We start from the raw sequence: 14709 nt of genomic DNA, 5'->3' as shown, positions 1-14709 counted from the left end.
AGCCACTTGGAAAGCGTTCTTTCCTGACAGAGCTACCATATGAACTAATTAATGACCGTTGACCCCCCAGTCCCCCCATCCGGCTGTGAGGCTAGGCTGGCTGTCCTACCTTTCCTCTGCTCTGGCTGCTGGTTATTCTGGTGGGACAGAGGTCTGTTCTCCTTCTGCTGCCCTTCATTCTCATTGTCCTGCGGTACATCATTGCCGTGGTTCACCTGGTTTTCCCTGTGAAGCTCTACGTTGACCTTGGTCTCAACTTTGAGTTTCTGTTTCCCGCTGGCGTCCTCACCATCGCTGGCCGTTACGCACTCTGTGGGCCAATAGGGTTTCACATGATTGGGAAGGGTATCAACTGCAATGCAAAAAAACACTAGCTCGAAAACCACTTTTGATATGTTTTCTCAACCGCTGCCCGGCCAGACCTGTTCTCTTTGGCTGGGGAGGAGCTGTGTGTCAAACCAGAGCAATTCTTCAGATGATCCTTGCTGGACTGCACTGCCCTCGAGGTGCAGCAGCCCCCACAAAGTACACCTGGTAGGATGGAAGGGTGTCCAAACCCTTTCCAGAGCAAGGTCGCTGTGGAGAAATGTGAGGCAAACGACCTCTCAGCTCTCCAGAGCTGGCAATCCCGCTGGCTCCTTGAGGAGGCTGGTTTCTGAAGGGTGAGGGCACCGAAGGCACCTTGTGCTGTGTCTGTGCCAAGCACCAGCACACAGCCTGGACATTTGCCAGTCAGAGCTGACTTATCTTTAGGACAAGATGAACTGTGCCTAGAAATGCCTGCACCCTGCTCATCACCAGTATTAATATTAACGGCCAGTGATCTCCAGCTCTTTAGGACAAGAAACTCCCCAACACCACTAAATCCACATGCCTGTATTGCATGAAGAAAGGTGGGTATGTCTTCCTTCAAAAACATTTCTGCACAATATTTCTGCCTTCAAAACAGCCATCTTCTTCCTCCTCTTCTTCTTCCTTCATATGAGACTTTGCTGGCGGGGTAGCACCATTTCCAAGTGCTGTGGGTACCCACCTGCAAAGGCCACTCTCTGCCTGAGCGCCCTAAGTCGCAGATTTGCTCAAGCATCCTTTTACTTGTGCTCAGTCACCCCTGTGAACAAGCTTTTGGGAAGAAGAAAGGTCTCTAAGCTGGAGACGACAAGGATCTCTGTAGAAGCACAACAGCAAGGATGCTGTCTAGGCTGTATGGTAGTCTGGCAAATTTGTCCCATCTACTCTAAAGATATTTTATAGACAGGAATAAACCCATTGCTCTCCCCTTGCACTGGGAGTACCTTTGGGTGTGCTGTGGACTGGGCCATGTTCATTGGTTTTGGAAGTAGATGTGTTCCATTTTTTCTCTGTCTCGAGTCCATCTTCCTCACTGTCTGATGAATGGGAGGAGGCATAAGAGCTGCTGTGTTCATCAAGGGACAGTTCGCTGTCGGAGTCTGAATCATGCTCTACGAATGCAGAAAAAGCAAGCACAGCAATCACAGTGTGGACAGGAGCTGAACGAATCAATTTCACAAACGCACAAGGAGAAAGAAAAGGCGGGTGTCTGGTTCAGGCCATGCCAGGGATGAGCTCTTACGTCCCTAGGTGTACACAGGGTTAAATCACAAAGCCTGCGGCATCAATCTGAGTAATTTTAGGAAGCACAATCGCTTGGCTCAGCTAGTGGGCAGGACCTTTTATGTGCAGGGAGGGTGCAGAACAGAACGGTGACACTTTTTTCCTTATTCAATGTGCAGAACAGCACGTCGTGCTTCACAGGATCCCAACCAACACGACACACAGGCAAACCAAGGTACCTAGAAATATCAAGAATCTGCAAATGCACTTAGAAGACTTAAAAACTGCTGCAAGGCAACAAAATTTATCAATGTGACCCAAATTAAAGGAAAACAGACAGAAGACGCTTATCATTTTCTTGTACAAAACACAGGGCAGTAAAGGAGGATATTGCCTCAAGGTCTCAAATGTTAAAACATCACCAATTAAAAATGAAGAGCAACAGCACATCATTTGTGAGGAAGAAAGGGGATGCCAGAAACTGTCAACAGCTGTGACAGCTGTCAGATTAAAACTGAACCATCACAAGAAGCAGATACCTGATATCTCCATTTCAGGATTCCCTTGTAAGGCAGCCATTGCATAGCTTGTTATACCAAGAGCATAATGAGAATGAGATACACCAAGTCAGAATAACTATTCTTCCTGTTACAGAAGCCTTTGAAAAAAGTGCTGAGAAGGAGAAGGTGCACAACTGGGCCAAAGCATTTAGAAATCATTCTTACCATTGGATTTTGATGGATTCCTATGAAATATGGAGGAATCTGCTTCAGTCTGACCAGCCCTTGCTTGACTTAAGGATCCACTGAGCTTATGAGCAGCCTCATCCCTTTGGGAATAAAAACAGAGGACGACTTTCTTGGTCACTTTACTGTTCTTAACAACAAGGCAGACAGGCAGATGAGATTCGTCTGGTCAAACGTAGACAGCTGCAGTGGACACTAGCCAGCCTACGCTTGATTGGCAATGTGGTCAAGCAAGACATAGGTTATCCTAACGTCTTTCTACAGCAAGCCATAGGTTATCCTAATGTAGCTTCTGCCTTTGGCCACACGAATCACACTCTGAAAAAGCCTGAAGTTAATAAGCTAAATTGCACTCCTTGAGACATGTCTGAATTTTAACAGGCAAGCAGCACGGCCAATGTAGTTATGTTAACCACTGCACTGTTTGAACTCCCCGCTGAAGACGCATGCAAAAGAAAATGCATGACAAATTACAGTCACATGAAACAGAACTGTTAAGACATAAAAAAAGTAGCATTTGAACCACAACATTTCTGTTTTCCACAAGAGCAATGAAAAAGGGAAAGGCAAGCACCTGAAAGCCATGCACCTGCCACCTGATTACCTGAGAATATAAGCAAGGTAGCTATTGTGGCTCTTGGCTGACCTGACGGTGCTTTCTAGGGAGACAGTGGATTCCCCAATAGTTGTGCGATACATATTTGGCTCTTCTATATATGTGTTGTTACAGTTCAGAGATCGCTGAAGGGAAAAAAAAAAAAAAAAAAAGACACAAAGCAGTAGTGAATGATCCTACCCAAAGCTCATGTTACCCACAAATGTACGTAGTTTTGAAGGGACCAAGCGGGTTTTGATGTTGACAAAAAGAATTCTTTCCTCCCAAAAGTTTTAATTAAAATAGCAATCAAAATTTTTGAGAGAGGCCATCAGTAATCTTTATACAAGTCACTGAAAGCAATCAGACAATTCACTTAATTACAGACAAGCCCCCTGTAAGTTTATTTTAGGTAACTTCTACCAGCAAAAGGATGTGGTTTTTTTTCCCCAATGTTTTTTCCTTACAGTTAATAATGTAGCTCTTGTTGCAGTGGAATCGTCTGGAAGAGGTTTCTTCCCAGTTAAAGTGTTCTTCAAGTGCTTCCTGACTTCTTTGTTAAATACGCAGTGGAAGAAGAAAATGAACAGCCCCTGGATCATTTTAGAAAGAGGAATGATTCATTACTACCAAACTGCAAATACAGATATTAGAGAACAGCCGTTTTGAAACAACCCCTGAATTCTAGTTCGTAGTCCATGATTTCAATAGCAATAACTGCTTTATGTCTTTGACTGAAATGGCATTGACTGATCTTATAAGGACTTCTTTGTAATTTGCTTCCAAGTTCAAATGTGCATAAAAAGCCTGGGAGAATCTACATAACAATGTGTTCCTCTAGGATTTACAGAGCAGAGCTTGTGGTAGGTGCCACCTTCCCTCGTTATTTGGGAAGAAACCCAAATATCAAAAAATCCAACAGGGACCTCAGTGTCCCACTGGAAGACATTGCAGGAAGTTTCAGCGTTGTACTGGCACTAAGGTTTTAGAGCTTTTACACCGATGATGAGACAAAATCAGTAGCAGCACATAAAAAATAGCATAGCCTTTAGTGAAAACCTCTGGAAATGGGGAACTTCTGTGGTAGTTATTCTTACTTCTGTTGGTTAGAGAACTTTAGAAAGCCTTGTGAGATGTGGAGAGGTACTGGAGGCAGAGAGGTCCCAACTTTTGCCCCATACATTCCTTCGTTCAGCAATACCTCCTGGTGGGAAAATCACTAACATTTCCAGAGCCGGGCAGTTGTTGGCTGCCAGGAACACACATTAACAGCTTTCACTAGGGGCAAGGAGCACGCACGTGCGTGCCTTCAGATGTATTTTCTCTGAGGGAACTCACGCAGCTGCCAAATCGTTATCAATTTTGGTTGGAGATACAGCATATAGAAGCCAATCACTCATGAAGTTGCAGCTGTACCAACATCACAAGATGCCTGCATTTCATGATTTCAGCCAAAGCAATTGACTTAGAGTAACTTTAAACTTCAAGCTCACTTTCTGAACATTCAGTCAAACACAATCTTAGCTGGCATTAGCACTTTGGGATTATTCATTAATAAAATTCACATAAATGTCTCTTTAAAAATACAAGTTCAAAGAAAGCAATGATATGAAATGCCACATACCACTGTGCCTCTCTGGACAAGTTTGGAGAATTCCAGCTGCCGACTTTCCTTCCTTTCATAAGGTTTACATTTAATTTAGTTTTATTTTAGGCTTGTGGAAGCCTGGTTTTACAGCCTGCGTAGGTGTATTCATTTCAGAGCACACCAGCTGACGTGGCAAAATGACCTTCTCCAGTCTGGCCTATCTCATGTGCTGCCAGGGCACGGACAGTCATCTCCAGAGGAGACCCATCAGACTTCTTTTTTTCCTTTGGCTGCAATTTGTGGCTGTGGTGCTGCAGTTGACCAGAGTGTCCTGCTAGCAGTAGCTGTTTTAATACTGCAGGCACTTGCCATGACAGTTACGGCCATCCTTGGTCACATTCAGATTGTGACCAGCATGAACCTTCATGCCTACTTCCATGCCAGTCTTCTACAAATAACTATTTTCTGCATCTTTAATCAATAAGTGTATACCAGGACGGGCTACCCAGTAAAACCCTAATGCAATGAGTTGTATTTCAAAATCATTATCTGACTTACTTCCTTAAACAGTAACTTAATTTGTGAAAGCCTTGAATTTGGAGCCGTTCACTCTGGGTGAAATAGAAGTCTCTTGTTTGCGGTAGCAACAGAACAACCGTTAACAACGAGCACACAGAAGATTAACAAAGATTTTGTCTCTAGGAAGATAGAGGTATAATTGCCTGCTGTTATTTAACCGTCACAGGTTACAGTAGTAGAGCACTTATCTTTAGAATGACTACAAGTGAGAAATGCAATTACGCAAAGTTATGGTTTTGGTGAAAAGAACCCTCTCACTGAGAGAAGAGAGCAAAAATTGTGTTTGACGTCTCTGTCCTTCTTACGTTAGCTCATGTTTAGCAGGTTTTTGGAGGTCTGGGTGCAGCAGCACACTGCCATCCAACTTACCTGCAGGCAGCTGAAAACTGCAAAGAGATAGTGAAATGTCATGACATCACTGTTCACTGCCATCAGCCCCAGCAGCCACGTGGCACTGATGAGCACCAAGAGCAGGAATGCTGTTCGCAGCACAGAGCTGTAAAGCAAACACAGACAAGCATTTGCAGTATGACAGGATACAAGATAACAGCCCGACCACGTGCCCAACGATTCAGCAACTGGAAAAGCCCTTTGGGAAAATTAGGGCAGTGTTCACCAGCTCCCAGTTCCCAAGTCTCTTATTGCACTACTCAATGACTTATCATATTCAGGTAAAAAAAAAACGTGATTTCTTTTCAAGTTTGTTCCCAAGGTTTTCTTCAAACACACCAGGCTGTTTGTCAAGCCCATGCTGTTCACCCTTGTTGACTCTGGGGAAGAGATCTGGGCAGCAAATGCCCCTGTCCGTCTCATTTCTGTTTTTCAAGTTCACTCTCACATTCTTTTTCAACATTACAGCCCAAGGTTTTGGATTGAGGGCACTCGGGAATATTTGTTTGCTTAAATACATTGTTTCTACAGACACTTTCAAAAGATGGTCACAATTCTAGTGGCAAAAGTGTTCTACTGTGTGTAAAACAGCTGCCGTTAATTAGCAAATATACCCCATTTGTTTAGGGAGATTTAAAAAATAAACTTAAAAAATTTACCCAACAGCCAGGGCTGAATAAATAGTTAGAAGACGACTTTCAAAATCTCATACAGCTACTTATTTGGGGAAAAAAAAAAAAAAAAAAAAAAAAAAAAAGGCTGTCTCGCCACTAGCTAATCACGTTTCAGTTCACAGATAAATTCTGAGCTTCGGTTAAAAGAGACGTTAATGGGAACAGGCTGCCACAGGAGGCAGAAAGTTGCAGTTTGTGAGGCTTTCTGCTCATCCCAGAGGAAATAGGATGGGAGGAGGCTGGCCCTCAGCACAGGAACCTCAACGAGTCCCTGCCAGGACATGGCTGGCAACCCAGGCATTCAGTGAGGGGAACCCTTCTGAGCCACGGGTGAGAGTGGGGATACCCAGAATTATGCCTACCTGGGCATGCCACAGGCGGAGGTGAAGTGGCAATGTAGTAGGGACTATGATGAAAGACCCGGAAGGACTGTAATGATACCATCTGGAGGCCAGACCTCTCCCTCTCCCCTCCCTTCTCCTGCCTACACTTGGTGGTGGTGCAGAGCACCATGGTGGAGGTTTTACAGAGCCTCCAAGGGAACCCCAGGAGTAGGTGGTGAAGCAATCACCAATCATCTTGGCCAAGGTTTACTGTTTCCTCTAAATATCTCTTTTATTTCCTGCTCCAAGACTTGCTTTTAGGCAATTCTGCCCCTTTATTATTCCTAGCCAGAACTTTTTCTACAGGTTTTTGAATCCAAACTTACACGACTCCAGTTTTTTCAAATGAACGTTGCCTTCGTCTGCACGATGCTTTCATTGCTAATATAAAGATGACAGTGTTTATCTGAAAGGGAAATTGAAATAACAGCATGAATTCTTTCTGTACATTTGTTAGAGCTCAGTTTTCAATTAAAATGTGATTTTTATCCTAAAATGGTTCACGGTGCCAAGAATATTTTTCCTTCAATGTACAGGTCTCCAAGTTCCGAGATCCACCTCGTTTTAAGCTGACATGGTCAAGAACATCCTGGGACTTGACCTGGATAAGACTCAGTAAGATGGCCCTAGGCAAAGAGGCTTGAGTGAAAGACAGGAACGTTTGTCCTTGTCCAAACCAGAGTCCACTCAGCCCAGCATCTTGTTTCAGCTGAGTCAAACCAGAATATAAGAATACAGTAACAGAGCAAGCATACTGAGCAACTGATAAGTCCTGTGAATAAATATACTCCTCCAGCCTCCACCAATTTCCACAGCTGGGATGTACTAGGTGAGGTGGTGCATTTGTACTTAATCACTCATAGTGAATATCGATGCCGAGAAATTGTCTGGTCATTCACTTTCCAAAACTGTGCAGAGCTTTACCACCGCCATCGTCCTGTTTCTGGGAGTTTCTAACTTTGCTCTCTGTGGTGAAATGATGCAGCTTGTCTAGTTTGTTCTGAATCTGCTGCCTCCTGCTACCACTTGTGTTGGAAAAGTCACTGAATGGTTGCCTCCACAGTCATTTTCTCCAGGCCACCACACTGTTACAGGCTCTTCCCTCTCTGGTTCTCTGCAGCTTTCTCTTCTCTAGGCTGAAGGCTGCTAGTCCACTTAGTTGGACCTCCAGCGGGGGTTGTCCCATGCCTTTCATGACTTGTGACCCCAGCCTATACTGCTTCCCAGTTTACTTCATACTTTTTGAGATAGGGAGACCAGAACTACACTTTGGTATTCAAGAAGGAGTCACATCACAAATATTTATCTTCTGGTGCTCTGATACTGAGGGAAGCTTTAAGGCAGAAGTTAAACACCAGCCCATTCTTTTAAATTTCTGAAATTGGAATTATTTAATATTTCTTTAGGACTTCTGGATGAAGTGACTTGTTATGGCTCGTTTTGCTGATTTGTTTAATAAGCTCACTGACCAACCCTTCAAACATGGAACAAAGCAAATGGGAAAAAATAAATAGGTTTCTGGCCATACAGCCATTGTTCCACAAGCAATCTTTACACTGGCAAGCAGCCCTCTGATTTTCAGGAGCTTACCTCATGCCTTATCTGTTTTAAGCAAAAGAGGCAAGTTTGAGTAAATCAGCTTCAAATGCAAAGAATACAGTTGCTTCATATTATGACTACTGTTTGATAAAACAAGAGAAAAAAAGGTAGCAGTAAGGAAGAGACAGCTCCAGACGCCAAGTCCACCATACTTACAACTACAACAATTACAATGGGCCCAGCAAAACTCCAGATAAGGGTGTCATGAACAGAAAGCCAGCAGAAATCAGGGTTCCCGTAGCCTTGTGGATCCAGACCAACAGCAAGCCCTGCGTCAAAAATGTAGAGAAAGTACATCAGAAAGGTGCTTCTGAGATCTTCTGTACAACCAGGCACGTTTTCAAATCACTGTCTGGCAAACAAAATGATTGTGGCAAAATGTGTTCAGCAGCAGAGTCCTGGAAGTCAAAATCAAGGCAAAACCAAAGTCTTTATGCTGGTGACTCCATATCAAATGATACTATGAGTTTTGCCCACCAGAACAAAGTTCAACTGCATGAAAATGACAATAAATTCAAGTCCCAAAATAATTCTGTTTCAGCACAGTTTTATAGTCATGTTCACACAGTATGATGAAGCCTTGAGGCGGAGTGACATGTTGAGGAATTTCAATAAGCCTATACAGCAGAATAACATGAATCATAACTGAGGTGACATCTATATTACAAAAAAAAGTGCATTCTTAACTGCTGTGAGGTTGCTGTTACTATAATAACACCAGAGACAAAGGAACCTGGGAATTCACAGGAGTTAACCGCTTGAGCTCAGGTGGGATTCATTTTAAGCTGCCATCCCAGGTACCTCATCTTGGTTTCAGCACTGTTTGAAATGGAGTTTGCTAACGCCCCCAAGGCAACTGAGTTAAGAACACACATTTTATTGTGTTATTTTTAAAGCTTGGACAATTCCAAGGGAGTCCAACCTCCACCTGCTGATTTACAGAGCTGCCTGGTTTGGTGACCTACACAGTTTGCCCATATGGTGATGGACTGGGATTCCTACCTTTGACCTGAAAAACCATAGAAATGTAGAATTATTTTGCTTGGAAAAACCTTCAAGATCATCGAGTCCAACCGTTAACCTAGCACTGCCAAGCCCACCATAGGCTGTGTCCCTAAGCGCCACATCTACACCTCTTTTAAATACCTCCAGGAACAGTGACTCAACCACTTCCCTGGGCAGCTCATTCCAATGCTTCACCACCCGTTCAGGGAAGAAATTTTTCCTAGTATCCAGTTTAAACCTCCCCTGCAGCAACCTGAGGCCATTTCTTCTTGTTCTATCACTTGTTCCGTGGGAGAAGAGACTGACACCCGCATCGCTACGACATTCGGTCAGGGAGTTGCAGAGACTGATAAGGTCCCCCCTGAGCCTCCTTTTCTCCAGACTAAACAACTCCCGCTCCCTCAGCTGCTTCTCACAGGGCTTGTGCTCCAGACCCTTCACCAGCTCCGTTGCCCTTCTCTGGACACGCTCCAGCGCCTCAATGTCCCTCCTGAAGTGAGGGGCCCAAAACTGAACACGGGATTCAAGCTGTGGCCTCACCAGTGCCCAGTACTGGGGGACGATCACCGCCCTGGTCCTGCTGGCCACGCTGTCCCTGACACAAGCCAGGATGCCGTTGGCCGCCTTGCCCCCCGGGCACCCTGCTGGCTCATGCCCAGGGCTGTCACCCAGCCCCCCCCGGCCCTTTCCCCCCAGGCAGTTCCCAGCCCCCTGCCCCAGCCTGTCGCGCTGCGTGGGGCTGGTGTGACCCAGGGGCAGGACCCGGCACTGAGCCCTGTTGAACCTCCTACAAGTGGCCTCGGCCCATCGGCCCGGCCTGCCCAGACCCCTCTGCAGAGCCTCCTGCCCCCCAGCAGATCAGCGCTGCCCCCAGCTCGGTGCCACCTGCAAACTGGCCGAGGGTGCGCTCGGTGCCCTCGCCCAGGTCATTGATAAAGGCATTAAGCAGGGCTGGCCCCAGCACGGAGCCCTGGGGACACCAGCTGTGACCGGCCGCCAGCGGGATGTAACTCCGCTCACCACCACCCGCCGGGCCCGGCCGGCCAGCCAGCTTTTAGCCCAGGGTACAGTACACCCACCCGGGCCATGAGCTGCCAGTTTCTCCAGGAGAATGCTGTGGGAAATAGTGTCAAAAACTTTACTAAGGTCCAGGTAGACAACATCCATTGAGCCTTTCCCTCATTCACTAGGTGCATCATCTTGTCATAGGAGATCACATTAGTCAAGCAGGACCTGACTTTTATGAACCCATGTTGATTGGGCCTGATCGCCTGGTTGTCCTGTATGAGCTGTGCGATGGCACTCAAGGTGATTGGCTCCACAACCTTCCCAAGCACTGAGGTCAGGCTGACAGGCCTGTAGCTCCCCGGATCCTCCTTCCAGCCCTTCTTGTTCACAGGTGTCACATTTGGTAACCTCCAGTCAACTGGGACCTCCCTGGTTAGCCAGGGCTGCTGAAAAACGATTGAAAGTGGCTCAGCGAGCACTTCTGCCAGCTCCCTCAGTACCCTTGGGTGGATCCCATCTGGCCCATAGACTTCTGTGTGTCTACCTTATGTAGCATGTCGCTAACCATCTTCCCTTGAATTATGGGGGCTTCACTCTGCTCACTGTCGCTGTCTTCTGGCTCAGAGAGAACAACTGGTATTACTATTAAAGACTGAGGCAAAGAAGGCATTAAGTACCTCAGCCTTTTCCTCATCCTTTGTCGCTATGTTCCCCCCCCCCCCCCCATCCAATAAAGGATGGAGATTCTCCTCAGCTCTCCTTTTGTTGCCAATATATTTATAGAAACTTTTAAAATTGTCTGGCAGTAGCCATATTAAGTTCTAGTCGGGCTTTGGCCTGTCTAATTTCTTCCCTGCATAACCTCATGACATCCTTGTAGTCACCCTGAGTTCTCTGCCCCTTCTTCTAAAGGTCATAAATTCTTTTCCCCTGAGTTCCACCCACAGCTCTCTGTTCAGCCAGGCTGGTCTTCCCCACCAGCTCATCTTTTGGTACGTGGGGACAGCCTGCTCCTGCATCTTTAAGATTTCCTTCTTGAAGAATGTCCAGCCTGCCTGGACCCTGTGGCCCTTCAGGGCTGCCTCCCACAGGACTCTGTCCACCAGGATCCTAAACAGGCCAAAGTTGGCCCTCTGGAAGTCCAAGGTGGCAGTTCAGCTGCACCCCCTCCTTACTTCTCCAAGAATCAAAACCTCTATGATTTCATGATTGCTATGCCCAAGACAGGCTCCAACCACCACATCACCCACAAGCCCTTCTCTGTTCACAAAGAACGGGTCCTTCCCTTGTTGGATCACTCACCAGCTGTGTCAGGAAGTTATCTTCCACACATTCCAGAAACCCCCTGGACTGCTTCCCCTCTGCTGTATTGTACCTCCAGCAGACATCTGGTAAGCTGAAATTCTCCAGAAGAACAAGGGCTAGTGATTGTAAGGCTTTTCCCAGCTGCTTATAGAATATTTCATCTGCCTCTTCATCCTGTCTGGGTTGTCTATAATAGACTCTTACTTGCCTTGTTGGCCTTCCCCCTGATTCTTACTTGTAAACACTCAACTCTGTTGTCACCATCACTAAGCTCTAGACAGTCAAAACGCTCCCTAAAGGACAGGGCTACTCCACCACCTCTCCTTCCTTGCCTGTTCTGAAGAGTTTATAGCCATCCCTTGCAGCACTCCAGGCGTGTGAGTCACCCCACCATGTTTCTGTTATTGCAACTATATCATAGTTTTCCCACTGCATGATGGCTTCCAGCTTCCAGCACACTACACCAGTGTGCATTGGTATAGATGCACTTCAGTTAGGTTATTGAACCTGGCACCTTTTTTGGGGGGAGAAACCCCAGTTCCTACATGACCATTCTCAGGTGCTTCTGTGGTTTCTGACACATCAATAACCCTTGCCTTTGCCATCACATGAATCTCCGTTCCCTCCCTCCTCTGAAATGGCAGACTGAAGGACCTCACTAGCACATCGCCTCTCAAACACTGGCATGCTGCCCCAGGGCTTACCTCCAACAAGCCTCATTTTATCCCTTTCCCCCTTCAAATCTGGTTTAAAGCTCTTTCAAAGAGTCCTGCCAACTCCTGTGCAAAGATCGTTTTCCCTCTTTGAGACAGGTGTTCCCTGTCTGCAAAGGTCTTCCTTCTTCAAGACACGGAAATTGATGCCTATGAGGCTTATGGCCAATGACATATGGTAAATGGCTACAGCATGTTGTCTGGGCATCGGGGGCACCTATTGCATTGAGCGTATGTCCTGACTGGAGCAGGAGGCCAAGGCTGACGGCAGTGCTGCTCACCGCGAGAAGAATTCATGTGCATTAATAAATGCCTTGTTTGAATTGAAGCCCATGTGCGTTGGTGAAAAGACACTGAAAAAGGGAAAGGTAGCTGCGTTTCACTCTCGCTGCTTAAATCTGGCCCAGAGCCAATATTCACATCTGGTACAGGCCTACGGTCTATGAAAATTAAACTGGCTATTTGGCAAAGCAGTGGATATTGGATCTGTTTTCTCTGCAATGTGGAATGAGATAGGACTGGTTTCCCTCCCTGCTCTCACTGGCCCTTCCACCACCCCCTTCAGCAGCTGCCATTCAGAAAGAATTAGCCATAAATGATTAAAGGACCATAAAGTATTTTATACAGATGTGATTATATAGACAAGGTCTGTTTCCCAGGACTTGATTTCCCCCATTAGCGGGACTTAAACTACAGTTTGGCCAAACATCTGGCTCTAAAAGTAATTGGCAGACAGCAACATTTTTTCACTCTCAAAATCCTACCCTGAAGTTCTCCATTAAACAAATAGGGCAAATTGCAGTCTTTGGGTACGAGGTTCAGATTTTACTGCAGTCAACAATATGTTCAATAACACTACCCAAAGGCAGAATTAAGCCAATGCAATATAATACAGAGAATCATTTTGGCACATCAGTTGAATGCTGCAACCTGGCTGTCCTGAGCAGACCGAGTGTGTGGGCTGTGTGACAGCTCACTGACGTTTGCAGGAACTGGGGCTGGCCCTGTGGCCAAGTGTCCTGTGGGGACCAGCACCTATCCCAGGAGCGTGCCAAGAGCACGCTGTGGGGAGGTGCTGCCAGAGGCAATGTTTTGACCCTTCTGAGCTCCTGTGGGCTCAGCGGCGCGTCTGACTCAGGCAACTGTGGGTCAGCCTCTGCTCTCTTCTGATTCATCGCCTTGCTTAGTATTCACAGCAAAGAGTAGATTTGGGAAGTGCCATTTTCTGGGGGATATTGGTTTTAGGGCTACGTAAGAACCTGTTTTAACATAAGCACTGCAGTCTCCATGGCAAAGCAGTTGCTGCACACATATGCCAACGGGTTAGTGCGTTGCCATGAAGACATGCAGAACGGGAGGGGTCTTGCTTGGTGCCAAATCCAGCCCTTTGCTCCTGAGGCAAGGAAGGAATTAAAATCCCTCTCCTAGATGGATCAAGCCACATTTTAAAATAAGCAATCTTAAAGCAAATTTAAAATGTTACACTATCACTCCCCATGGAGAAATATTCCAGAATCACACTCTTTTGAGGGCTGTAAGCCTTCTCCCAACTTCCATCCTATTTTTATTCATGGCAATTTGCTTTTCTATGCTGTGACCAAATTCGGCTCTTCCCTGTTGGAGTGTTTGTTATGTAAACATTTTACTAAGTTTCCCCCCATCCCCAAAGGTCAAGGTTCGCTTCTGCCAGTAGCCTGGTCCCATCACAGATACCTTAGGACCACTATGACCGAGCCTGAAATGAATGTCAGTTTGAGCATGGAAAATAGAAAAAAATAAATAAACGAAACAGAATAAGGCCACTGCTACTGTAGGTTCATATATTTTTTTTTTCAGGATAGTTGTAATAAAGATGAAATGGCATAGATATTTATCTTTCAAATGAAACAAAAAAGTCCTTTGCATGTCCAAAACTAAAATTCCTTCCCATATCTAGACTTTTCCACTATTAAGAAACATATACAATCCTTCTTTCATAAAGCAATTTAAAAGAAACTGTGTTTAAGATGCATGTTATGAAGTTCGAACCTTTTTCCTGTTTAGATATTAAAATTTACAATCTATAAAAGAAGCTTATTTAAAAGATGTATAGTAACAAAGTTATCCAGGCATAAGAAATCACACATTGTGTCATTTATGATTAAATAACTTTCTCTTCAGATGATTTCTAAATCTGGAAGGGTGATCTAAATGCTTAGTTTTCTTTATTCATCGTTTCACAAAATCCTCTGACTTGCACAGTAATAGGGATCTGACTTTTCATTTAAATGGATGGCAAATTCAGTAGATTCAGAAATTAAATTACAGCAGACAACCCAGAACCAGAACTTGAAACTTCAGAAGCACAAAATAGTTCCAGAGAACAATATCTAAGTAGAAAAATGTAAAAATGGTGTACATGTAATATTCAGACTGCATAATACTGCTGTTGAGAAGGTCTGAATTAATTTAAAATTCAGGAGAGAAGCTAAACATGAAACAGAAGATCCTTTCAACAAAATTCTTCTAGAGAGTTATGTGTTCTGAAATGCAAATTGTTTACTGCTATT

At 45.2% G+C, this 14709-nt stretch overlaps 1 protein-coding gene across 6 annotated transcripts in view; it reads right to left on the bottom strand.

Moving 5' to 3' along the window:
- The window catches only part of CELSR1 (cadherin EGF LAG seven-pass G-type receptor 1), a 176632-nt gene that overhangs the window by 7174 nt on the left and 154749 nt on the right, over nt 1-14709 (bottom strand). For 3 of the 6 annotated variants that reach the window (XM_055711224.1, XM_055711227.1, XM_055711225.1), the window contains exons 26-33: nt 8286-8398; nt 6857-6936; nt 5453-5579; nt 3384-3509; nt 2926-3062; nt 2301-2404; nt 1296-1463; nt 110-352 (exon numbers count right to left, since the gene is read on the bottom strand). In XM_055711224.1, the coding sequence (XP_055567199.1) occupies nt 110-352; nt 1296-1463; nt 2301-2404; nt 2926-3062; nt 3384-3509; nt 5453-5579; nt 6857-6936; nt 8286-8398 (1098 nt within the window). The remainder of the gene's footprint in view (nt 1-109; nt 353-1295; nt 1464-2300; nt 2405-2925; nt 3063-3383; nt 3510-5452; nt 5580-6856; nt 6937-8285; nt 8399-14709) is intronic. The other 3 variants (XM_055711229.1, XM_055711230.1, XM_055711228.1) reach the window with 2 other exon arrangements.

Source organism: Falco cherrug, chromosome 5 (assembly GCF_023634085.1).
Source record: "Falco cherrug isolate bFalChe1 chromosome 5, bFalChe1.pri, whole genome shotgun sequence".
In the NCBI taxonomy this organism is placed as follows: Eukaryota; Metazoa; Chordata; class Aves; order Falconiformes; family Falconidae; genus Falco; species Falco cherrug.
This window is presented reverse-complemented; position numbering and strand designations above follow the sequence as displayed.